The sequence below is a fragment of the Bactrocera oleae genome, chromosome 3 (assembly GCF_042242935.1).
Source record: "Bactrocera oleae isolate idBacOlea1 chromosome 3, idBacOlea1, whole genome shotgun sequence".
Lineage (NCBI taxonomy): Eukaryota > Metazoa > Arthropoda > Insecta > Diptera > Tephritidae > Bactrocera > Bactrocera oleae.
This window is the reverse complement of record NC_091537.1, coordinates 4,043,463-4,071,277: the sequence shown is the minus strand read 5'-3', so window position 1 is coordinate 4,071,277 and position 27,815 is coordinate 4,043,463. Positions and strand designations below refer to the sequence as shown.

Genomic DNA, 27,815 nt, shown 5'->3' with positions numbered 1-27,815 from the left:
TAATTTTGTATTCTTTGCTGTCATCTTTATTTATAAGGTTTTCAAAAACGAAATAAAACTAATTTATTTAAACAAAGAAATGCTGTATGGTTCGTTTCGACTAAGGCATAGAACACAGTTGAGAAATAAGAAGGCAGGTGTAATGAAATAAAGCCGTACGATACCCTACAAAACGACTGTGATTAGACCAAAGGGATCACTGCTTGTTTGGGACTTCACATTGATTCCATTAGGGGCTAAGCATCTGATGGAAAATATTTTTTTTATCAAACAAGCTCCTTGTTTATTAGTTCTTACAATGCTGTGCACTCTTTCTCTATCAACCTTAGTAAGTACCTATTTAAGAGAGCTGTTTCAGAAAATTTAGCAGATGGATTTGCATTAGCTACGATCACATGTCGAGAGTTTACCTAAGCTCTGTCTAAGAATGAGTATTCATTTGCTGCAACCGATCCTGCACTAGATCTAAAAAATGTATTTCAACAGGTTTGAACCAAAGAGACAGGGACTTGAGATATGTGCAGCTAGATGGTATCAGCTTAAACCTCACTGTATGAAAGAGTTCAACAGCGTTTTAACTTGTTTTATGAGGGACCAGATGGCGCAAGTATTGTGTTATAAAATTAAATTGATATTTATAGCAAAGAAATGTGCTTCCAGCACGTGTCTCCTGAATTGATTTCCGCGAAAGTAAAATTTCGTTGTATTAATTTGTATGTTAACATATATTGACAGTAGTTCAAGGATGCACCTGTCTATCAAGACTGAATCTTTTCCATGTGCTGCTAATGCCCGATTACCAATATAGGACTAGGAGAAGATTAGCACCGATATAAAATAAACCAGGATGACAGAAATAGAAATAGAAGAATAAAGAAAGTCTCAGGAAAGATATAAACAGATTTATCCATTTTTGATACATAATGGCTACTTCCTATGCAAAACCATACCATATCACCATACTCATCACTATTATTATTTACAGCACAAAACACTATAGTTATGGCAGTTATTTAGAATAATATACATAACCAGTGTGGTTTTCGGGATCGTCACAATGTAAAAATATGTCATTTCGGGATTATCATCTCTCCTGCACACCAAAAGTTAAATTTATTGCATACTTTAAGGGATATACGTTTTACCAGAGAACGTAAATAAATATTCTCTGGACAGAGTGATCGGTTTACGCGCTCTCTCTGCGCACATGCTGATTTTACAAGACGTACAGACGTTTGTAGATATGCATATGTATATTTTTCTAATGAATCATACGAAACGCAGATAAGAGTGAAAGCTGATTATGCATCGTAAATTGAAAATTACATAAAAAGTGTTCAGGAGCAATAAATAAAATGACGTAGCAAATTAAGAGGAATAGAACATTACGAACCACATCAAGCGAAATCGGAGGGTTCCAAAGGTCTATTAAAAAAACATATGTGGCGACAATGCGTTGACTAACTATTGGTAGATAAATATATGTATGTACATGTTTAGAATAGTTAATAATTTTATTTACTTCAATGAGAATTAAAAGGTATTCATAGTATTAAATATACAAGTATATATAATATAAAAACTCTACTAAAAAACTAAAAAAAAGACAGTGGTCATACTCTATAGAACAAGAATTCGGCTATAGAATAAAGAAATGCAATGAGATTGGATTTTCTAACCTACTAGAATAATATTTAATGAAGCACACAGTTAACGGTACTGGGATCTGAAACAAAATCTTAGAATTTTCTGAGGTTTTGACAATATGTCGCTTTACGAAACATACATACATATACATAGAAAATTTTTAGAGAAAATGATTAGCGGAAAATTCAATTTCATTCAGACCAATATTAAAAAATTAAAATTTTTTGTTTTTGATAACAGAGAACTAACGGATTTTGTTAGTTAAGGAAATGTGTGCGAAGAATTAGCTTTTCGTCCATGAAGTGTGTCGAGGAACACTGATACCGTAAACCCTGATTTCGAAATAAAACCTTAATGCGATTATGTATTAAAATTCCTAATGAATAGTATACGACTTTGTATAAACTATTTTGTCCTTTGGTTTAAGACATCTAAGCTAAGGGTTTCTAAATACCGGTTTAGAAAGAGGCACGTTTTGGAAACTTTCTTAAAAATGTCGCTCTATTTCATTGCCCAGCACTGTACATTTTCATTTCAGTTTGCTCCTGCTAATGCTCCTTTATTACAAAAGTATGTACATATGTATATATTCTCCCATCTTACAAATCTAACGGTAATTTAGTATAATATTATTACGTAATAATAACTTATTATTACATATATGTACGTACATCTGTATGCATATGTAAATATATAATTATACTTTTATCAGATCAAATTATAAGAAATAAATCGTTGCAAAATGAAAGACGCAACGGAAAAAACAAATTATATTATAATTCGATTTTTAAACAAAATTACTAATTGTATTATTTAATTTTATTGCATTCACTCTAGTGAACATATAATTTCCGTTCTTTTCGACCAAAAAAAAAAAAGAAATGTATATCAAAAACCCCAATCTTTGACCCCACTGCCTTCTGATCTCCGTATCACTTTGCTGACGACGTGCTCACTGCGATCACCGCTGCAGCAGCATGCAAACAGTATAACGAATAAGGAGCATAAAACAGAATCGACGACCGGTCGCGCTCTATGTGCATACTTCCGAATATTTCTCGGCGTCTGCACGCATTCGCACGCGGCTACGTTGCTGATAGCGAGACAGATTGGGGAGAAACGTATATACATATTTATAGTATATACATAGATAGCAATATATATATATAGCATATGAAGTAAAAATAATAAAGAAGTATGAAGAATGAAAAACGAAAAACGAAACAGTTTAAAAAATTATCCATGCCTTATTTTATGCACCGCAGCATTTGCGTCTGCCAGCTGATCTGACTGATCGCGCGCAGCCAACTTGTTTCGTCTGCTTCGCTGTCAGCATTTTCATTCTCGTCACTTTATGGGCTCCATACCGGGAGACGCATACCGCTTTTGGTTGATTCGCCCCACGTTTAGTTCAGTTGCTTTCAAAGCGTTGTCGATAGCAGTTCGTTTGTGTGACATACAGTCCGGTACACATCCACAACTAGTTGGCTTCTCGTTAACACTCCCCCGTCCAACAGCCGCACAATTCACTTGCATTGCAGTAATTCCTTGTATTTCGGTTCTTTGTGTACGGTACGAATTGAATTTGTGAATAAAACAATTAAAAACAAAATAAAAGCGACAGCACAGAAGTAGGTATCTTTTACCGCGCTATCGGACCCCCCTTTACTGGTGATAAATCCAAAGAGAAAAAGCGAAAAAGAAAACGAAAATTCACTTGATTTTATGAGTTATATGTTTTGTTCGCAGTAATCGCAATCTTTCGCCGAGCAATTGACACAGTTATTTTGTTACTTTTACTTTACTGTTTATTTAATTATATATTTTTGCCGACTTCGTTTGTGTGAATTTTATCGCGTGCACAAGTAAAATTGTTTGTTTGTGTTCAATTCACATGTTGTGAAGAGTATAGAGAAAAGCGGTAAATATAAAATGTATTGAAGAAAGCATGAACATAAAAAATACATACACATATGTTTGTATGTGTGCTCTGAGATAAACCCTAAAATAAACTTGTCATGTGAAAAAAAACATGAAATAAAAGAATTAAAAAATTAAAAATTTTAACAAGTTACCACCCACCCACATTGCCTCCTGTCTTTTCACTCTCTCTTTCTCTCTTCCTCTCTTGCTATATTTTTTTGTTTTCTTCTTTGAGACCCACTCAGCTGTTGCGTGATCGCGTCTACGTTGCGTTTGCCTTTATTCACGTGCGTGCGTTACCCTGACATTTATAACAACAACACGCATGTCAAACAACAACAACAACAAAAAACAATAATTTAACTAACGTTTTGTGGCACTTTGAACTATTTGCACCAATGATTGGCCGCCTCACCCATATAAGCTTGATCGCGCTTTGTTTGCTTGCTTATCTGTCTTTGGCGGACGTACTGCCTCGTTGTTTACATTTGAGCAGACACACGCATTTGTTTATTATCTACCTTACCACTATTTAGGGATGGATTTCTTTTCAAAACTATTTTCGAAATGTCGCAAAAACTTTCGTTCACTTTTCTTATTATTCTTAAATCCAAAATGAAATCACAGAAGTTTTCTACCTCTTTGAGATGAGTTCAAACAGCCGGGTTTAATCTACTGAAACTTTAAAATTTACTAACCATATGAGACTGATCGATTTTTTAAATAGAATTTTCGGTAAAAAATAAGACCTCCCAAGCAACCCAGCTTTTTTGCCAGATTTTAATACAGTTAAGTGGTTAAATGAAACAATATTAATTTCACTCGCTAAGTCTCAGAACATTCAGTATTCAATAATTCTTTTGTGCACCCATTTACTTTTACTTTCATTTAGTTATGAATTTTTCTTATTTAATTATTTTCGCATCAGTAGAATAATTAAAAAATCAAAAGTATATAGTACATAAGAAAAACACAGCAAATATTATGCAAATGAAGCTCGGTAGTCGATATTGACAGTGATAATTATCAGTAATGACTCTATTTATCGCGCAATTATAAATGACAATGTACTCCAACTTTTTCTAACAATAGAAAACATTCCCGATAGGAAAAACAACACACAAAGCGTCAATAAGTGAATAAGTTGCCAATCTATAGAATGTAATGAAGCAAAAGTCAACAATTTAGGCTCGATCCTTTACATTTTGTACTCTCTCTCTTGCTCTCGATTACTTCTTAATAATTTTTTGATATACCATAGATATATAGCCATATACAACTGCAGTTGTTGTAATTGCTTAAACACTCTTGATAAGTGTCAATATTTATTCCGCTAACTAATCTAAAAGCCGCTATTTGCATGGCCTTTGACACCCAGCAAACGAGCTATGCAACATTTGTTTATTTTGCTGGTATCAACAAACTTTGGCATTGGCTCACTTCCGCACTGTAGTCGTTTGAACAGATTTGACAGCTAAATGAGACTCTAGAATGCAATAAAAGAGCTAACAACAAACAAAATCTGTGAAAATACACAAAATGAGAGGTAAAAATAAAATATAAATTAGATATAATTGGTAGCGAGCAAGCAGAATTGCGCTGGATAAGACTTTTATGAACGATTCGTTTTTATGTGATAATTGACAATTTAGCTGATCATGACAAGAGCGTGAACACTGACAGCAAGGAAATTTGTTTATTTACTACTTTGACAGTACTCTGCCTACATGCTGGGTGTTTATAAATTATGGCACAAAAAGGTGCCATAAAAGTGACGAGAAAATAAATTTTAATGAATACTAATGCATATTGCAGTTTGATGCGAAAATTGTGGTTGGCATAAATGAAGAAGAATAATTTAAAATAAATTAGATAAGGTGAAGAGTTTATGATAGTACATAGAAAAACAGTGATTATTTAAGAGGAGAAGAGTGAGGGATTAAATAAATAAATAAATTAAAATAATAATAAATAAAAACTAAAATACAAAACAAAAAAATTTTAATAAAAATCGTCAAAATAAATAAAATAAATAGTTTAACATGAAATATAAATAGGAAAAGATGGTAAAACTAAAAGGAATTTAAAAATTAACAAAAAATTATTAAAGTAAAAATTATTAAAAAATAAACATAAATAACATAAAAAATATCAAATAAATACAAAATATTAAGAAAATTCAAAAATTCAAAAATTCAAAAATTCAAAAATAACTAATTTAACATAAAATATAAATAAAGAGCATGAAAGAACTTGTGAGAACTGAAAAACTTAAAAAGAAAATTTATAAAATATTATATATGCATATACCATAATACTATCAAATATTAATTTTAATTAAAAACAATAGTTAAAAGGAAGCATATTATAAAAAATACATTAAAATACAATGCACTTCTTTTAATTTTTTTTTCATTATGCAAATATTAAAAGCATAAACATAAAATGAGAAGAGTTTAGAAGCTAAAACATGAAAAATAAATATTTGCATACATTTATTATGACTCTTCATACATAAGTACATATGTACGTATCTTAAGATGTGTCAGAATAGGAAGTTAAACTAGAATATCAAAAGTTTATTATACATATGTATATATGAACATACATAACAGTACGTATGTATGCATGTATTTCTGAACACCAAACAAAAAGCACGTAAACCAATATTTGTTTTGGTTATTTTTTGTGTGTCTGCTCGATTTGGTCGTTGCTTTTGTGTAATTGAAAGCAGCAAATACAAATGTAGAATACGGTCAATCTAGTATGTTTTTGTAGTCAGTTGGTTAGTTGTAAAACCTGTCTGTTGCACGTGTACTTAGCGATGAACAGCGTAAAAACAAACGGGCAAAGAACAGCAGCGTTTCTGCCAACTCATGAATACCGGTATTTTTGTTAGCAAAACATACCATGCATATGTCAGAAATATATATTGTATAATATATATTATATTGTACGAGGATCGATCGATAAGAGTCTTAAAACTAAAGCAGCTGTGTGGCCACTTGAAAGTCAATTAACAAAGATTTTCTGAAAGTGTTTTGTAAAAAATAATATTTGGATTTAAATATATATATTTTTTTAAATCAGTTGCCTTAACTATAGAGGGACTCATACTTGTATACGACAAAGAACTATCTCTTTAGCAACTCAAACTATTCAGATCAAAATTGCTTCAAATTCTTCAAAATCACTTGGAATAAAAAGCAAAGGATTTTTGTCGATGTTTCTCGGCTGACATTTCAGTTCATCAAGAGTTGGCGCATATTATGTTAGGTTCAAAAACCGGTGCCAACATAAACTTAAAGCTAATACCAATTGTGAAAATATAAAAGACAGACTTCAAAGTAGCTCAGATAAAAAAGATAACTCACACGGTAGATTTATAATAATTAAACCAATAGTGAAGGTTGGCCAAATATCTGAAAAAATATCAATTTTACTATATTCAAAATCAAATAAGTCACTTGGCTGTTTTAGAGCATACCTACAAAGGGGTCTATGTCGATATACCATATATCCATAGGTTAGCTCGTAACCTAGTAAACAATCATGCAACGCGTGTATCACCAATGTGGAACTTCAAATTCAGTTGCTAACAAAATTCAGCGCTAAAGCAAATAGCATAAAGGTTAGTGAACGCATTTGCCAAATGGCCTTGCTACCCTGCGCATATACGAGCATCCCGGATGCAGAAGTTCTTATGCAATAATAAAAGCATACGTTTAATCGTATTTATTTATATTTATTTCAATTTGATAAGCACACAAATTTTTATAGCGAAAGCATTAAAAAAATTAAAAATGCGAGGGTCACTCTATAAGTTCTTAGAATATGGTAACAAATTAAGTGAGACGTCCATATAAATTGATTTAACTGTTTTTAAATAACTACAATAATAAACATAAAATGTGTGTTGAGCTGAGCTAATTTAGCCATATCTGTCTGTCCGTTTGTCTGTATATACGCGAACTAGTCTCTCAGGTTTTGAGATAACAGTCCGAGAAATAGTGGACACGACCTCTTCTCTCCGAAAACTTGTTCATTTGTCGGAACCGTTCACACTGATCAAACAAATTCTTCAAATAGGACCAATATAGCATAAAGATTCCATACAAACTGACCGATCAAATTCATGATCAAGATCTTCATAATAGATCTTTGTACTTTATTAAGTAACCTTAATTCGACTTAAAGGTTATTTGATATTTACAACCAGGCTAAAAAGGACTGGCAAAATGTTTTCCTTTGGATACAAGCCACACTACTCTCCGAGTATTAGTGGAGTAAGAAACCTCATAAACATAACTCGAAAGTGGAAATACACACAAACAGCACATTTTGTGAAATCAAGGAATATTAAGCCACTAAACTTTTAGTGTAGCCTTCGTATGAAATCAAGATTATGAATGAAATTTTGAAATAAATCAATTCAATTAAAAATATTAAGCCAAATAAAGAATAGAAGAATTTGTTGGAGTGCATTCAAGATTATATGACTTTAATGAAGTGGAGACAGTTATTTCTTTTTAAATAAATGCCAATTTGTCGGATTTCGTACTGAAATTTTGTTGAGCACGGGACACACATTGACTTTTTGGGCTTTGGCCAAATTTTCTAAGATATATCTACATATACAATATATAATGCTCTTTCTTCCAACTGTTAATGGATTTTAGGAAAAACTCAAAGGTTGGCCACTGTCTGCCAAGATGCTTAGAGAACATCAAAACATGTCGTATATAAGAATGATTTGCATTGGTTTCGACACGTTTAAATTTATTTTTTCCAAGAGATAGAATTCATTTGTGTGGTGAAAAAAAATTCCGAGGAGTCTAAGTACATATCACAGCTGTGAGATATAACCCCAAACTAAAATGCTTTAATACTTCTTCATTACAAAACAGTGGACTATATACGTTATACCAACGGCCAACGGCTTTTAAGGATTGGTGGAGTTAATGCGTTCTGATTCCTTATGTTATCGAAAAAATAACACTCATTATTCCACAAAACACTGCTCTTTGCTACAGTTTAGAACGGATAACACTGCCAAATTAGCGTGCTTGGATATACCGTCCTCGATGGCAAAAAATGAACTCTTTATACAAGTATTAACATTAGTATCACTAGCTTGTAGTTTCGCATAACAGATTAGAGATACAAAAGACAGAAGAGAGTTTAAGGAAACTCTGGTACCAAATCTAGCAACTGTGATCTTTAATACCTGTAACCTCTAACTAAAATTGCATAAAAGACTAAATTTGTCTGATCAATTGCGCATATGCCCCGTTTTCTTTTCGTTGCATTTTTTCGTTTTTCTTTTTATTTAAATTCACAAAAGCTTGACCTACAAAACGGTCATTCAATAGAGTATTTAAAGCATCCGCGAGTTCTCAATTTAATTTCCAATATTTACTTTCTACACTTGATTTCTACTGTTGCTTTGTTTTTACACTGTCGCTTTTTTTGTTTGTAATCATTCCTAATCAACCAGAGCTACCTCTCTTATCAAGGCGCGGTTATCGGTCAAAAGATAGCCCTGCCCCAACATACACACTTACGGTATGTTATATGGTAGCATCGGCGTGAACATAAAATCTTCGTGCACACGCCGGCCGGCCGGCTAGTCAGACGAGTGTTGATAAGGTAGCCAGCAGCAGCAATCAGCAACCGCATAGTTTCAGTTTCGGCACGACGACATAGACTTGCGCAGAAGAGCGATAATTCAGCGTCGTAAAAATTTTCCTCAAATGCAACACACATGCACACACACATCGATATAAATATATATGTATGTAATCAGCAATTGTTGGGCGCACGTTTAAAAAAATGTAAGCGCGGATAACAAAGGTTTCTATTACAAATGGAACTGAACGACCCAGACAGTGGCGGCGGACAATTGATAAGACTCGCTTTGCCTAATTAAATCGTTACGTTTTTTTTTGTGTTAATATAGTTTGTTTATATGTTTCAATAATAAATATAGCAAAACAAATTTAGTTTTTTTTGACGTTGTTGTAATGATTAATCACCACTGCACAGAATCGTCTGGCACACAGAAAATAATCAGTTGCGCGAGATCTTAAATTATTTAAATTCAAAATTTAACTAACAACTGTATAACTCATACAGTGTGTCGTAAAAAAGTGAACATAACTTTATGTTGTTGTTGTAATGATTATGCACCCCTACAGCGCATTATCTGGAAAAAATTAAATAGTCCATTTTGAGATTTTGAAAGAATTTAAAATAAAAATTTAACAAGTGTGTTACTCCTACAGTGTGTCATAAAAATATGTGAACATCACTTTTTATAAACACAATTTTTTTTCTGTTTTTTTTGGGATTGATTTAAAATTAAAAATGAACAGTTTGAAATACGAATTTTGAGATGTCTGCAAAACTGTGACGTCGAAAATTAGTGATCGTTATTAGATTGACAATAAGATGTGCATATTTAAGGTGTCGGCTTACTTTAAGACAAGACTTTTTGGAAGAGAAGAACTTGTTTTGGAGTGATCAGATCTCTGTCAATGCCCAACATGCTATACGGATATATTTCTTGATAAACCGTTATTTATTTCACACTAGTCTTATTCCCTTAAATGCCAAGACTAACAAACTTATCTTGTTTATTTGAAATTTCTTGCACTTGAAAAGTGTAAGAAGTAAGTAAACACTTATCATGAAAATGCATAACACTGAAGTGTTCGATACATACATACTTATGTGTAATGGTAAAAATAAAGATAAGAAATCGATATATTATCATAAGTGTCGAATATAAGTATACAAAGGTCACTTGCTGTAAATATAACCGCCAAATTGATACGATGCCACAGCGATAATTCAGTGTTGATGACAGTGAAACATAAAAGTATATCAGCATAAGCGCCTATCGACAAAGAGTTCTTACAAAAGTGAAGATATTTAATTAAAAGCATCTTTTTAAAAATTACAGAACATAATAAAAAGGGTGTGACTTAAATCTGTCAACTGTCTAAATCTGCGTCAACTGTCAAAAAATTGTCAAAATTTTATAATTACAAATATTAATTTTTCTTTAAATATTTCTATCTCACTGATAGCACATACCTTTCGAATTCATCTAGAACTTACAATTTAAATTTGCCACCAGTCACACTATGCAAGTACAACAATAATTTGTTCAATGAAAGAAGTACGGCAATTAAATCTCTTTAGAATGATGGAACTTCCGCGCATTTTTGGGTCAAGCATAGCTTACTTGCAAACATACATACATACAGTCTTACTGCAACAAGTCTTACGATATTACGGAAGCCAATTCTACCACCCAACTTGTGCAACAAATAAATAGTATTATTACACTTTGGAATTTATTCCATGAGCAGAGATAATACGAGTACATAAGCTTCGTGATTGTCTGTGCTGATTGAGAGAGCTAAGTGCATCATTATTAATTTAGTGTAAACAATATATAGACGTGTACATGTTTTTGAAGAGTTGAACAAACAGAAATAAGTGGGTATTAAATAAATACGTAACACTTAGCTATACATATGTGTACCTCAATGTATCTTGCAGTAAAACTTGATAGTAATCAGGAAAAATACCAGTTTACAACTAGGTTCTCCTGACTAAAGTCGGACTAGTCATGGTCCAAAATGTGAGCGAAGGTATGTTATTGAATCTATTTTTGCAAAAAACAACACTGGGATCTGATTAAAGCAAATAAATGGCAGGCACGCAACTTTGCTTTAAACCTATAAGAGAATGCAATGGTTCAAAATCATCAAGTAACACTTAGAAAGCTCGACCAAACGTCTGTTTGACGCCAGACAAAAACTATTTAACCACAAAAATTGCAAAATAATACCTAATCCTTACAGAAAAGCAAACGTATGTGAACTGAACAAGATATCACACTTACTGGTGTACCTAATTCTATGGTCGATACTAGCAAAGTCCCTGCTCATTCATTTTACTCTTATCGCAGCAAATTCTGTTTATGTAAGCACATCTTTATATGCAATTATTCATATGTTATATATGTATACATATTCGCCGATATACATATAATAATTTATATATGCACAACTTCTTTATAATCTACAACATGTGCTTGTCTCCGCATATAAGATTAATCAAATACTTTGTACATACGAACAAACCCAGTGATAAATTTGAGATTAGTTTGAAATTACCAAAGACTAGACCAAAACTTGGAGAGTAGCAAAAAATATACTCGTATAATCAATTTGAAATAGAATAGCAAACGAATAAGATAAGCTCAAAAATGGGGAACAGGGAAATGGCTAAGCAAAGCAATGAAACAGTTTCTTTAATTTCTGAACCTGCCACCGACTAATAGTTCGCAGATAGTACCGTTGCGTGGACAATAACCAATCAACCAACTTTTGTAAAGATATTTCGTCAGGTAAAAAATTTGTCCATACAAGGACAGGATTTTGATCGATCAGTTTGTATGATAGCTATACTTGTATGCTATAATGATCCGATATTGTGGATTCCGACAAATAAGCAGCTTCTTAGAGATAAAAGGACGTTTGCAAAATTTCAGATCGATATCTGAAAAAGTGAGGAACGAGTTCACATTATGCAGACAGGCGGACAAACGGACAGGCAGACGGACTTGGCTAAATCGACTCAGCTCGTCATGCCGATCCTTTACATATATATTATAGCGTCTTCGTCGTTTCCTTCTGGGCGTTACAAACTTCGAGCCAAACTTAATATCATCTGTTCAAGGTATGAAAATCCATCCATCAAATTTTAGTGATTACTATGGACGAACTTAGACTTTCTGTTTCTGTTATATTCGATCCATTCAGCTGTTAACGTCTGTTACTGTTTAGAGTAGAATCTTAGCAAAACTCTCAACAGAAGATAATCGTCAGTTAACTTTATGTTGTTCAAAAATACACTACTTCTATTATAGCCTTGAACTACTCAAGCTTTGGCAGGTTGTTAAAGCGAGCATTATGTAAACATAAAGGAGCCACGTTCTCACTGATAGCTACAATTTTTAATGATCACTTGTTGCTACTGCGTTGTTAAAACAATTTTTGATGATGTGAGCACTTAAAATAATAGTCACTTGTTTAATAAATATTAACATTTTAATGATCGTTTTACTACACGAATGAGAATTAGTTTAGTATAAACCAGACTTGTAAATTATATAGAGGCAATACGACAAGTATGCGATCAATAAAAAATAAGAAAACCGCTAATGAGGCATGAATTCACCGATCCCAAGACAGTTGGTAAGCCTAACGAAAACATACGGAGATTTATATCCAGAGAAAGACTGCCTTTATTCTGGATACCGCAGTCGTTGACTATAACATGTTAACATTCATAGTATGTTTTATTTATTGGCATTTTTAAATGTTGTAAAATTTTAGAAGCGGAGACCTTCTCGGAAAAAATTATGCACAAATTTAATAATTCGGAATTCCATAGTTTATCAGGCCAACAGCAACATGGAAATATTTTTATTAGAATTCTTAGTAGAATGAAGAACAAATAATTAAAACAAAAGTCCTTTAGCAATATAAAATAATACTATGACCAGAATAAAGGGATATTTTTGGGTGGAAAAATTTTTTTGTAAAGAGATTATTGATTTATCAAACTAACCTCGTATGTGAAAGGACCAGCACCATGTAGGAAATGCAGGTACCATCCGCTCTGGCACTCAAAGTAGTAATTAAAGAGGAGGCAGACAAAATGCCGATATGCCCATGGGCTTTTGCCTCGCTTGTTTTGCTGACCTATTTATCAATAAATGATCGAAGTATGTCAGACGATTTTCTTGTAACGATTTCACAGCATATAAAAGTTGTAATTAAGTTTTTGTAAGACACACATGCAAACACATTAAGCACAAGCATTTGTTACAAAGAAGACATCAAAGCGACCTTAGACCAAAGGCCTTAGACTTACAAATGAGTAAAACGTGTGGTTAAAAATGCATCTAGAAAAAAAATGTGAAGCTTTTGCATAGAATTGAAAAAAAAAATTTGAAAAAATAAAAATAATAGACACAGACCTTAAAGCGTGTTGAGCTTTTGAAGAAGGAGCTCCGCGCATCCTGGAAGCGCGGCAAAGTTTGAAGTTCTTCAATGCTCTTGCGGTTTATGTTTGGACAGCTGAGTGCATTACAAAATTTCTGATGAGCTGCTTGCGCTCTATAAGATCGTTTGTCTCTATTCACATACGAGTATATGAGCTCTGAAGGTAATTTGTCCAAACATAGCGCGGTAGAGTGTTTAATCAATTCGAGTTAAAGTTCAAGAACTTAAAAAGTCGTATGTGATACAAAATCAAGCCACTTTTAAAGGAGTACGAGTATATGGTAAAAACTGAATATATTGAGGTAGCTCTTATTTTCTCTCATTCCACGATCGTCAAAATGTGTTATACTCAAATAAATTTGAAAGATACAAAATGTTTCAGTTTAAGCGCCTCAAATTTACCATTTAATGAATAATGCAAACGTCAAAAATAGAACATAAAACAGAAACAAAAAAAACAGCGGCAGCTGAGAAAATCGAGGTGTCGCTTGTTTTCGTTTTTGTTATTGTTTATTTTTATTTCCTTTTTAATATTTGCGCTTTTGAGCACTTGCGCAAAGGCACGGCGCCAAATATGTGAAGAAGTGCCCTTGAATAGCAGAGGCGGTTCAACAAACCGCGCAGAAGCCGTGTCGCTTCGCTGCATTGCTGCTATGGCTGGATTCACGAAATGATGCAGTCGGGGTTGAAGTAGTAATGAAATGGGGCGGGCAGACAGCCGGCAAATTCGCATCATTTGCTATGGTTTCTTTTATATAGTATGTGCAGGTACATTTTTCTATAAGTAGACATGTATCGGTATGTACTCAAATCATTAGGGAACCAAACTAAGCCATACAAAAAGGCATTCCGGAGCCATTAACTCCAAATTAGGAAGTTTGTGAAATTCTCTCTTATGACTACATATTTACACATTTATTAGCATTGTGGCAGCAAAAAGTGTGTACAAATTTGCGATAAAACAATTTATTCGCTTATAAAGAATAAGAAAACGAGTTAAAGTATAAAAATAATTCTGTTTTTTTTTTCAAACATATTTTAAGAAAACTGCTAAATTTGTAGGATAGATAGGGTATTTTTAATAAGAAGATATGTTAGAATGTTCATAAAAAATATGTTGTCACCTATTGCTAGGAAAAAATAAGGAAAAATTTCAAGTAAACAATTCGATAAGATAAACAAATGATTAGAAAATGGCTAACAATAATATTTGAGAAAGGTTGCCATTTTATGTTTTAAATTTGATAAATTTAATATTTCAATATTGACATATTGCGAGGTATTGCAGAATTTAGTGACGTATGTCAAAATTACTTGCTTTGTAGTATACCCAATACCGTTACTGAGTATGCAACTCCGATCATAATCTCGAAACATTAATCGTTCGTTCGTTAATTACACTTTTAGGGTGACAATCAATAACTAATCAAAACATGTTACAACAAACACATTATTCCAGCGTATTTGAGTGTTATTAGCTATTTCATTCATAAATATAATATATTTAAAAACTTTCGATAGAAAAACACATTTCAGGCCCAAGCGTTACCTGATAAGTCTAACTAAATAGCTTATTGTTCCAAAAAAATGTACACAACTTCACAATTCTTAGTCTTGTTGAAAGAGCCTCGTAAGTCATCCGTTATTACTACATGGACGTTTTTTAATGACGTCACAGAGTCAATGGGCCACAGCATTGTACTTATTTGTATAAAAATCGTGTATGGATAAGTGCATACTTACGTACGTGCGACGACACCACACTGCCACTTCAAACGTGTAACGCATTGTGGTCAAACAAATAAATGATAAATAAATACACACTTACTTATATTTATCACAAAAATGTAAACATTGATTAAAAATGTTAAGCTACAGAAAAAACACGAGAATTTCTTTTTAAACATAAATCCAAGTGCACTGACCTTTAAAGCCTCATCAACTGGCACTTGTATGAATGAATAACAAAAACAAATGATATACTTGTATGCAATTATATATATTATAATATATGGACATATGCTATGTACAATATATATCGTATATAAATATAAATATAGGTATTTAAGTTCGGTATACACAGAAATATTTTCATATGCCAAAACATATACTCGTACAGTTTTTAAAGTCACAAAGGCAAAGCGTCCGGTATACCCCCGCCTGATGACGCATGCAACTTCACGTTAAATCAGAAAATGACTTGCAACTACATATAGGGATTCCGTTGATAACATATTAAAAATTATAATATGTAGTTACTAATGTAAATATGTATGCAATGGAATCGTGGTTCAAAAGCAGAAATTGTTTGGGGTTTTTCTTACGCTCTAAGTTCATTATAAATTAATGCCTAAGTAAATAACATAATTGGCGCCTGAATTGCTTACTAAATTTTTGATCGCCATTCATAATTGCCATTTGTTGTAAGTCGTCTCAAAATGGCTGTTGGGTTTATGAGAAGCGTTGTGCTACAAAAAATACGATTGGAGGTTTCCCTCTAATAGAAAACAAGTTTCTACATTGGTCGAAAACTTGGAATCTTGTGCCAAGAACGTAGGTTACAACGAAATCCGAAAAAAAAGTGTAGCGTGAACAAATAACATAATATAGACGACCGATTCTTGAATAAATATGAAAGCTATAGTTAAAAGTGGCTTACACACTTTGACAGAGTTGTGCCGAGTCCACAAGAAGAAGAAAAAGGCGAAGCGTTAACGCAAAAAAGTCTCAAACAATACAGAGTATCGCTTATTGATGACGTCATAGGAGAATCCCATTCAAAAACAGCAAAGTTTTCAAGTGATTTGCAATATGAAATAAAACTGGCACAACAATTTGTGGTTAAATGAAATCCAAGAAAAAGCCACAACATTGATATAATAAGATATTTTAGTCGTGAGGTATTGTTTCCTCTATTATTTGGCAATAATTTGTGGTTAATCGAAATAAAAAAAATTTGTATTACATCGTTTTCGATTTTAAAAGTTTATCGCATGAATATCTATAAGTAGTCGATTCATCCATGTAATCAATGCATATGTAAAGGAGAAAAATGTTTAGAAAAAAATAATTAAATCAGTATAATTTCGAATTCCACTCGCATTATCAATCAATAAAAATTTTATCGGCAATTTATAATTTATATTTAGAATGCAATTTTTTTTTGTGTTTTGTTTTTTATACAATTTTACTACAAAGTATACTCAGCATTTACAATTTTGTTTTTGGAGTAAGTAAACCGATAATTATTTTATCGCTAATCTGCCTCTGAGCATGTAAAAATAGCAGAACTCAAATCTAATTAAAATGTGACATTCCAGAAAGCGCTCATAAAATATCCAACTGCAATTTGCAGAAATATTTCTGAAAAATAACTCCAACTGTTTATATATTTACCTAACAAGAAAAGTTAGAGATATCGTTATAATTCTGGTTTTATTCACGATTCACATACTAGCAGAGTTGTTAAGCCTCCACTGAATGGCTTCCAGTAACCAATACCTAAAAGCTCTGAAAGTGTAAAAAGTGGAGTGAAAGTTCAGCTAAAGCGCTTTAAATCATTCCTCATTATTTTGCGCGTTTATCAGAATATTAGAATTATTTTTTATGGTAGAATTGTGTATAAATAAAAAAAAAATTTCATTAACCAAACCAAAAAACCCATCATTACTGGTGACGGGACGTGCGCTTATGAATATGACGTCGAAACTGTCCCAACAATCTAGGAGCCTATTTGGAACGCCATAATAAAGACTTGCATTAAAATACGTGAAAATGTAGTTTTTTTTACCAGTCCGGGTCATATTTGATCAGATTGTACACCAATATATAGTTTGTAATCTAACCAAAAATAGTCTGCAATGTCTGAAAAATCAATTACTGGTCTTACATTTTCTGGGAAATAAAAATTTTGTCTCCCTTTTCATTATTTTCAGACTGAAAAAATACTTCAACTGTTCACCACCCACTCCCCCGCAATAGCCAAAACATGCCGCAGTGTGAGCAAAATGGCGGTATGGGCATCATTAAAAAGCTGCGTCGTTCTGCCTCCGCCACCGAACACAATCTCAGTGAATTGCGCAAACGACGATCCAGTTCGGCATTGTTAGACCAAAATGGCATACCTATAGATCTGAATAAATATCGAAAAGTCTTGGATAAAGACGACAATGGCAATGGCAATGGAAATGGTGAAAAGAAGCAGAGATATCGGCGGACGCAGAGCGTTACACGTGCCGAGGAGATTCAAAGTAAAGAGGAGAAACAGCGTAAAGAACAGCCAGACAAACCGTAAGTAGTTGGCGCATAAAAAATATAGTCTGTACGATAAATATATATGGTTTGGAAAAAAAGATTATTAATTAGGTGTAAGGCAAATCTAGAACCACTCAAAGCTTTTTAGTGAACATTTTATAATGGCATTTATTTCTAGCCACTAAAACTGACAAATATTTTAACAGCTACCAAAATTTTACATAATTAAAGTTTAATTGAAATAAGTTTGTAATAAAATTTAAAGCTATGAATGTCTATTATGGTTAATCAAAGCGCTGAAAGTTTGGAAAGTACAAACATATGAGCTTTAAATGTGTTTATATGATTATAGAAGCTTCGAAATTGCAAAAGGCTATGTAAACTTTGAGTGAAAGTTTATCTAAAGCTTTTGAGCTTTTACGGTTCGTTTGTTTTTTTTTTTTGTCGAAATTGGAAAGAGTTGGTTAATTTAAAGTAGAATTCTTACAGTTATCAAATTTTAATTAAAAAAGTCGAAGCTTACCGACTTTTTTCAAAATATTTATAATATTGTGCTTTCTGTTTTTATTAAAACAATACAATACAATTCTTTTCAGTTGCCACCGCCCGCGTGATTCGTTGTTTTCATGGAGTTCGGGATTTAGTAATTTCACCGGTCTCGTTAATTGGGGTTTCCTGCTTTTAACAATTGGGGGATTTCGATTGTGCTTAGAAAACCTGCTCAAGTAAGTATACACATAATGGATTTGAAGAAAAATTAAATGAGAAAGAGTAAAGAAACAAATTCGGTCGATAAAATTTGTTTAAAAAAAATTGTGTTTTTTTTGATAGATTCATGTATGTATGTTTATGAAGTGGTAATATTCAACGAGATTATAAATTCTAAATTAGCGTTTTTCTCATTTAATCTTACAGATATGGCATCAGAATAAATCCTTTGGATTGGTATTACTTCATGAGTGGCAAGACCCAGGGACAAGAAGGACACGCTTCGCTTTTATTGATTTTATGTAAGTATCAAGTACCAAAGAACAACTAAAGAAGCATTGCATTAATTACAGTGTGACACAAAAGTAGTGGTAGAAATTTTACCAATCTTTCTAAAAAGAAGAATAACTTCAGTTAATTTTCCAACAAATCGCTAGAATTTTGAGAGCCATGAGGCAGTAAATATTAATTTCCAAGATCAATGTCAGCTCATACAGCGAAATAAGGCAATATTGGTTATATGAGAAAACTGTTTAGAAGCGCTGAAGCTAGTTCTGCGAATGTAGTAAATGCATATGGTACAAATAAAATTGAAATACTAAGTCATAAGAAAAAATAAATGATTTGAAAAAATCTTTAAATATTTTAAGGATAATTTAAATGAGACAAAAAGCTTCTTTTTTTTTTTTTTTTTTTTTAAATACATTTTTTTACCACAATAGCGATATTAGCATCGATCACAAACAGCTAAGAAAGTATAATAATTTGAAATTGTAATAAATTTGATAACTCTTGCATAACTATTGTACATATTCGCTTTGTAAAAAAAAAAAATATTTATTTCCAGACTCTTTTGTGCACATCTCAATATGTCTAATGGTGGAAAAGGGTCTAGCCATGGTGAGTAAGCAATTTTCTTTGAATCCTTATCTATATAAGAATAGAACAGCCAAAGTAATATGAGATAAGCTGCACTTACGCAGCATGCTTGGAATAATTTGTACATATACACATACATATGCGAGCCGCTAAGCGCAGACTATGTTAAGTAATAAGTAAAAATCAATGCGTTAACATATAAGCAATGTGTTGCAATGTGATCTTTAATCAAAGACTATCAGAGATTATAGCAGACAGGCTTAAAAGATCGTATCGTTTTAAAAAAATTCGATTTTTTTTGGCAAATTCGATTTTATTATTCAACATAGGCCGACGGCTGTGAAATATATACACGTATCTTTTCAATGTTTTGTCAGTCCATAAAAAATATAAATTAAATACTTAATGGCAACACTACGAAATGTTCAACCTGTACGCTATATCCGTTTCCGCCGGCACTCTGTTATATATTCAGCAGCATTCTCTAGAAATATTTTGGGAATGTGTGCTTTGTTTCACAAGAGATTAATAAGCCATCCGGCATCAACTCATAACCTGTCTTTAGTGTACTAACATATCATAAACGGGATAAGAAATAAAAATAGGGAGGTCAGTCGCTCATGTAGAAGTAATTTATTATCAGATATTTTAAAGGAACTTAGTTACAGAAGCTTGCAGAGCCGATCACTTCAATAATGTCCAAGTATAGCAATAACAAGAAAAAACGTTTGGCTGTACCGAAGTAGCAATAACCTTCACAGGTGCATTTCTTATAGCATAAAAGGGTATAAAACGATATTTATCTCGGTTTTGTTCGAACACTTTGTATGGCCGCTGTATGCTATAGTGTGTCCGATCCCAACCATATGCTCGGGACTGTAGCGTTGTCTTGGAAAATAATCTATGCCAAATTTCGTGAATATATAACCTTCTCAAATGAAAAAGTTTTCCATACAAGTACTTGATTTTGATACTTCAGTTTGTATATGCTATAGTGGTGCGATAGCGGCGATAGCTACACGATAGTTTATTTCACCAACAAAAAACCATCTCATATATTTCTTTAAACATTCTCATATAAATAAGTTTTATGACACTAATAAGCCCACTAGAAAAATATATTTTATAGCAACAAATAACAGTATAAAATTTGTTGTCGTTTATTTTCTGCTTCATTGCCGCCTTACTCTACAATAAATACATTAAGAGTTAGGTTGTCACTTACCTTTGCCACCTTGCATGCACGATAATTGGCGATTGAAAATATTTCTTGACTTGTATAGAATTTGTATCCAAAATTTATGCATTGCTTGTTGAAAAATTATGATTAACTGAAGATTTCGGCTATTCTTAGACTTGCATTGAGGGTTGGTATTTGTTGAAATTACTTCAATTGCGATTTTTTGGTTTTCGGTTTTTGATTATATTTAAAATTTTGCTTTTGTTATGTTTTTGGGTGAAAATTTTTATATTTCCAAAAATGTATTATGATTTTTTGAAAATGTTTTATAATTTTGCGAATATGTTTATGGTTTTTGAAAGCGTTTATGATTTGACGAAAATTTACAATGATTTTTTGCAAATGTTTATGATTATCTGACAATTTTTTATAATATTTTGAAAATTTATTAGTATATGTTTCTAGAAATTTGGTTAAAAACAAGTGAGAAAACTGAAGTTTATTGCACTGATTTATGAAAAATCAAATATTGAAAAAAAAAACATAATAAAACTTGGAAAAGCGAGTAACGGCGTAACCGGATAGTACTCGCAAATTGAGGAATTGTATTAATTTTGAATTAAATTAAATTTAAAAAATTAACGCAGTAATTATATTTGAAGAAACGAACAAATTATGACAATAAATGTGATAATATTTAGCACTTACAACAAAGAATTACAACAATAAATGCATACATGTCTGCGTTTTGCACGCCAAAGACAAATGCGCGTGTGTGTTCGTTTGTGTGTACAAAAAAGTTAATAATTTTTAACTGGCTAATTTAGTGCCATCTATAGCTTAACTTTATTACGATTTATTTATATATTTAAATGGTGGTTATTATTAAAATGGTTAACAATTTACGCCTTTAAACTATGCGCACACCAGCCTGATCGCAGTACTTTTGCAAAGCCTGCTTGTGATTTTCGCCGATGGCGGCTACCAGGGTGGGCACTTCGCCCGGCCGTGTTTGCGCCAGCTTGGCCAATGACTCGGCCAAATATTTGCGGCCATCCGTTAGGTCAGCGAGAAAATCTTGTGATTTCGGCTGTGCATAGCTTAGTTGTGAGAAGGCCGCTTGGTAGCCGGGCGCATCATCGACCTCGACGAAATGATCGCCATCCAAAGTAGTTTGATCGGGTGGCAGTTCGAAGAGTTCAACTAATGCCTGCAGCAATGGGGACCAGCGTTGCACGTAGGGTGGCGCCAACATTGCCGGGCATTCTGTAAGTATTTTAGCAATACCCACGGCAACAATCTTACGATCCATCTCCGATGAGACCTTCGCCATGTCCGGTATGAAGACACGATCGATAACCATGCCGAACATATTCGCTTGTATTTGATCGATTAGTTCCACCAAAGCGATTGCGCTCATTTTGGCGGTGTAGTAGCAGAGGAAAACTATAATGCCGCGCAGATATTTGGTAGTCTTCGAGAGTGATAAACGCTGGAAGAGCAAGGCGAATATCTGACGCATATTGGGCTGTAGCTGTTCGGTGGGATAGTAGGCGAGTAAATTCTGCATGAGATAGAAACCCTCGTGATCATTCGATTTGGAGGCAATCATTTTCTGGAATATACCCAAAACGGCATTCTGTAAAAAAAACAAGGGTGTTAAATGGTTTTGGGTTTAAAATGTTAATTTTGCTGTAAAATATTACCAATTTGCCCAAGGCTACAATTTGTGCAGAGCCTTGCTTGATAAATGCTGTTATTAGACGTATAAGTGGCGTAACGTTGCCTGGGCGATCCCACAGTGCAGGCACCAACAAACAAGGGAAGAGCGCCCAGTACGGTTCGGGTATGGAACCACTACCCTCGCGTATTTCCAATAACAAAGAAAGCATTTGGAAAACATAAGGCATAAATTCCAAAATGTCCTGCTGTAATATGCCCTGAAAGACGGGAAATAGTGCCTCCTCAAAGGAGCTAACGGCAGCGGGCTCCGTTTTGCAAACAATTCTGGAAAAGAACAAGAAAACATATATATATATATATAATGCAAATACAAATAAAATCCAATCTCACTCACTTCACTGCCAAAGAGAGCGTCTCGAAGAGATAATGATTGAAATGTGGACGCGATGGATTCTTCGCAACCAAAGTAAGAATTTCCGTTAGACGCGGCAGCGCAACGGCCATGTATGGCATAGTGGCCTCCTGCAGCGTGGAAAAACTGCGCATAATGGCTGCAAAACAAATTAACGATTTACTTAGATTACATACAAATTATATATGCGCTTACAAACCTTTCATCACATATTCATTTTCATTGGAACCGGGTAGCGACAATGTGCCGAAGAGACCGGTGAGCAAATCATTTGTAAATGGCGCTAAATGTTGTGCCGTAATTAACGGTTGCTGATTGCTGTCGCGCATCACCAGTACTTTTTCGATTGCGCAGGCCGCATAACTGTGCACAACAACGCTCTCTGCCGGCAGATGACGTATCAAGTGTGGAATGCAAGCAAGTAGAGTTTGTGGACCCAAAATACTACGGAATACCATGATAAATTTAATGGCGGCAGATTTTAAAACGGGCAACTCATTAACTGTAATAAAATTAGAACATGTATTAGGCTAATTTTCACTTTTAAAATTACTACTGTTATACTTACTATTGGGACGCTCCAGCTCGGGCACAATATGTTGCGCACAAAATTGTGGTAGTGGCACTAATTCGGAAATATGTGTTATGCCATGTTTCTGTGTGCCGCCACGTGATGCCAACGAGGTGACTAAATAAATGGCGGTGTCCTTGGCGCGCCAATTCGCTGATGGATTCTCTTTATATTTAGCTAAGAGTATTTCTAAATATTGGCCGAAGATGGCAAATATTTTCGCCTCAAAATTCTGACTTAAAGTCTTGACGAGGTCACAAGCTGCACGACGACGTGTATCGATATCAGAACCTTCTATATCACGGCGTATATACTCTTCGGGGCTATCCTCAAATAACTCTTCGTCCGATTGACGGAAGTCCAAATTGGGTATGACCACTTTCTCACAAATATTAGCGAGTATTTCGGGGTTCTCAAATATTTTGCGATAGTGATTGCGCTCAGCGACAATCGATAAAAATTGCAATGCATTCGAAACGAGCTAAAATTAAATTTTAATATTTTTTAATTAGCAATTTGAAGTATGTATTATTCTAAATATCTACCGCATCATATTTGGTTTGATTGCCGGTTTTCACAAGCAATTCCCAAACGGCTGTCACGAAGGTCTCCATATACGAGCCGAACTCTTCATCGTATTTCTGTGCGTATAAACCAATATTCTCACATATTTGTGAACGCAAGTGTTCTAAAACACCCGCATCCTCATCATCACCCGTATGCAGACACGGTATATCGACTGTGAGCAACTCATGGAATGATTTCATCCACGTTGGCATATTATCCTCAAAGAACTCTGGTAAATCTTGAGAGTTCAGTGAGAAAAATACTTTACAAACCAACACCAAAGAACCATAAATAACTTTCAGCGCTGCAGTATTATTCTCATGCACCTTTGCCAACTGCATTGTGGCAAGCAATAAATCAGTCAACGGTTTGGCCATGCGGTCTAAAACCAATTTGATTTCTTCCCATAAACTTTGTGATTTGAACTCATAACGATACCGTTTAAATAGTGAATGCGCTGTTTGTAAAACACCGTTAATCACATTAAAATCGCCAGTAGCAAATTTGTCCACCATCTCATCGATAAGCTGTGGCCATTTCTTAGGAAAATCATGTTTGCCAATTATGCTTACAGCATCACTAAGTTGTTTCTGCAATGCCGTAGGTGAGCGTAACATAAGCGTAACAATGAGTGTTTTAATCGTATTCCGATCGTCTTGATGTATTTTGTCGGGGCCATCTGTATCCTGTAATAAATTAAGGAATAAATTTATTTTTAATATGAAAGGCGTAACGTATTTTCTGTTGCAGCACTTACTTCATGCGCTGCCCAATTACGTTTTACGTAGTTCTTAAATGCAATGGCGCCGGCAATACGTATTGTCATATCCACATCTTGCTTGTCGATGAGATTCAACAATAGTACGGCATAATTACGCTGCACTTCAATGGATTCCAATAATTTTTCCGCTGTAACCGAAAAAGCGCAATAAATATTTTCATTTCTATTTTACTATATTAAAAATATGAGCACCTGGTCGCCGCACATTGGGATCAGGGCTGAGCGTTTGCTGCAAATACCCGCCTAACTGTTGCAAATTCGTCTCATTAATTTCCATATCTCTTTCTTTATTTACTGAATACACTGTACAAAACAATTAGTATACTTATTAAACTTTTTAGTTTATATAAATCCTTTTAGATGATTTCACTTAGTTACACACAATTAGAAAATATATGAGTGACGAATTTTGCAAATCACACAATCAGAAACGAGTCGCAAACGAATGATCAGAAGTGTGCGAAACGCGCGATAAAATGTGAAATGAAAACCGTTGCTCTGCGATTTTACTTCGCACGCATATTCGCCTTTGTATGCGACCGCATATGAACTTGGCTGCGTTTGAGGTAGCTGCGATAACTGACAGCTGTTAATATTAGAGTGTGAACTCCGTGCGGGAAATATTTTTCTCATTTCTCTATTAATTTTGCAATGTTTATTTTAATTTATATGTAGGTATATTTTTTTCTTTACAACATTTATATGGTATCACCACACAGCAAAAATAGTTATCTAAGTTGCGTTAAAAGATATATTATGTTGAATGATTTTCAAACAATGATCGACTACATTCCAATTATAAACTCATCTCTACAAAACAGTTTACAGGAAATGGATTTTAAAACTTCGCGGAATATTTTAAATAAATAAAAATGAATTTCACTAGTATTTACAATAGTAGTAATAATGTAAATATATAATATTACAAAATAAAACCTAAATTTTACCGTATTTTTTGCAGGAAATCCTCTCAGAAACTTTTGGAATGTTCGTACAAGTAACCAATATAATATTAGTCGTTTTCTTGCCGGTGATCATAATTCACCTAAAGGGTGAAGCATTCAGTTTAAGTAATAAACAGATTGTAAAACTTTTAAACATTAATCACTAAAAATATATCTTATTCCTAGTTGGCGCTTCCTCTGTATGCTTTATTTATTCCTTATTATTTCTAAAGCTATGGAGTTACGTTCAGACGAATATGTGGTGTCGGCAGACCTACTACCTTAAGCAGTACAATCCTCGTGAGAGGCGACCAAGTATAACAGTAGCGGAACTGCGTAAGTCCCTACCATTTGTATACGTAAACCGCTTTGGAAGCCACTAAACCCTTCTCCACTTTAATTTTACAGAAAATGGTTACTTGGGTGATGAAATCGATGAGGATATACCAAAACTGGTCCAGTATCCAGACAATCTCTGCTATAAGGACTTATTCTACTTTCTACTTGCACCTACATTGTGTTATGAGCTAAACTTCCCCAGAACTACACGTGTACGCAAGCGTTTCCTATTGAAGCGTCTACTTGAAGTGCTATTCGGTTTCAATGTTATTATGGCTCTATTTCAACAATGGATTATACCATCGGTACGCAATTCACTTATACCCTTCTCCAACATGGAAGTTGGATTGGCCACTGAAAGGCTTCTTAAGTTGGCGGTAAGCTCGAAAGGTTTAAATACTTATAAGGCTAAATTAAAAAGTTTTTATTTACAGTTACCTAATCACCTAGTTTGGTTGTGTTTCTTCTATTTGCTCTTCCATTCATTTTTGAATGCTGTTGGGGAATTATTACATTTCGCTGACCGCAATTTCTATTGCGATTGGTGGAATGCAAACAATATTGATACATTCTGGCGCACATGGAACATGCCAGTGCACAGGTAACTCCAAAAATATATTGATGTTTACATATATAATTTTAAAGTTCTTGTATTATATATATCGTTTAGATGGTGTGTGAGACATTTGTATGTACCAGTTGTGAAGATGGGATATTCATCCGCTCAAGCGTCTACTATCGTTTTCCTAATAAGCGCCTTCTTCCATGAATACTTGGTATGAAAATATTCTATCAGATTTTTTGTTTTTTATTTAATGTACATATCTATTTATTTGTTTATTTCATCTGCTTCAGGTATCCATACCATTGCAAACTCACAAAATATGGGCTTTCCTAGGTATGATGGGCCAAATACCCCTATCGGCGATATCAAAATCCATTGAACGTAAAATGGGCCCACGTATGGGCAACATCATTGTTTGGGCATCGATAATATTGGGACAACCGTTATGTATAATGATGTACTACCACGACTACGTTGTGACACACTATCACGATGCGTTGAATAGCACCGTTTATACTGAAGGCTAAATATTATAATTTAATACGTTTTATACAATAGTGGAAAGCTTATAGAAACGAGTACTTAGAATGCAATGCGAGTAAACCTTGTGAGAGCGGTGGCACATGTGAAAGACAGACTTTGCTCTAATAGGCGAAAAGCTAAAATATTTGTCGGCAAATTGTTATTATTATTTGCTATTTTTATAAAAAAATAAAACATGTTAATTTAAGCTGTTATATTTTTGCCACTTTACAAAGAACGTAAGAAAATTGATAATGGCAATGACTTTGAAGCACATTTTAGCGTTACTTGATAGACTTTTAGACATAAAATGAATTGTTTTGCATTTAAAGAAATTTTTGATTGTTAAGTTAAACTGCATGCTTTAAACTAAAGTACACACATATGTAATAGTGTTGAATTAAGTTTTGTAAATAAATATAAAAGAAAACACATTAAAAGAAAATATAAAACTGAAGAGTGATAAATATGCATATAAAGTATATACACGTACATATATATGTATAATGAAAATAGTTTGTTTCTTTTTGTAGCAATTCTCTCGCTTTTCGTAACGGCTGTTTTATGAGACCACTGCAAACGTGTCTGAATTCACATCCCATTATATTTATAGACGATTTTCAAACCCACTTCTAATATCTTCTGTAACATTTAGTAAAGCGGCGATATAATTAATGAGTAATGTATAGTATTATGTATGTGCATATGTGCAACTAGGATTTCAACTAATTTAAGACAATTATGAAAACAGGAAA

At 33.5% G+C, this 27,815-nt stretch overlaps 3 protein-coding genes across 3 annotated transcripts in view; 1 reads left to right on the top strand and 2 right to left on the bottom strand.

Moving 5' to 3' along the window:
• LOC106627594 (trans-1,2-dihydrobenzene-1,2-diol dehydrogenase) overlaps window positions 1-21,185 on the bottom strand; it is a 57,988-nt gene extending 36,803 nt beyond the window's left edge. Inside the window, exon 1 of the mRNA XM_014247756.3 lies at window positions 20,722-21,185. Coding sequence (XP_014103231.2) covers window positions 20,722-20,803 — 82 coding nt within the window. The 5' untranslated portion in view covers window positions 20,804-21,185. The remainder of the gene's footprint in view (window positions 1-20,721) is intronic.
• On the top strand, window positions 3,054-27,573 carry mdy (diacylglycerol O-acyltransferase). Its single transcript, XM_014247753.3, has 11 exons — window positions 3,054-3,278; window positions 17,591-17,945; window positions 18,506-18,634; window positions 18,825-18,919; window positions 19,465-19,517; window positions 25,652-25,760; window positions 25,821-25,970; window positions 26,043-26,350; window positions 26,408-26,574; window positions 26,644-26,749; window positions 26,829-27,573. Exons 2-11 carry the CDS (start codon window positions 17,644-17,646, stop codon window positions 27,063-27,065), a joined length of 1,656 nt encoding a protein of 551 aa, XP_014103228.1. The 5' UTR covers window positions 3,054-3,278; window positions 17,591-17,643; the 3' UTR covers window positions 27,066-27,573.
• Cse1 (chromosome segregation 1) lies at window positions 21,301-25,173 on the bottom strand. The gene is made up of 8 exons (XM_014247750.3): window positions 24,883-25,173; window positions 24,667-24,818; window positions 23,888-24,595; window positions 23,340-23,823; window positions 22,971-23,273; window positions 22,754-22,910; window positions 22,383-22,683; window positions 21,301-22,315 (listed from the first exon to the last, which is right to left on the bottom strand). The coding sequence occupies exons 1-8, from the start codon at window positions 24,965-24,967 to the stop codon at window positions 21,587-21,589; spliced, it is 2,919 nt and encodes a 972-aa protein (XP_014103225.2). The 5' UTR covers window positions 24,968-25,173; the 3' UTR covers window positions 21,301-21,586.
• Window positions 27,574-27,815: the final 242 nt, after the last annotated feature.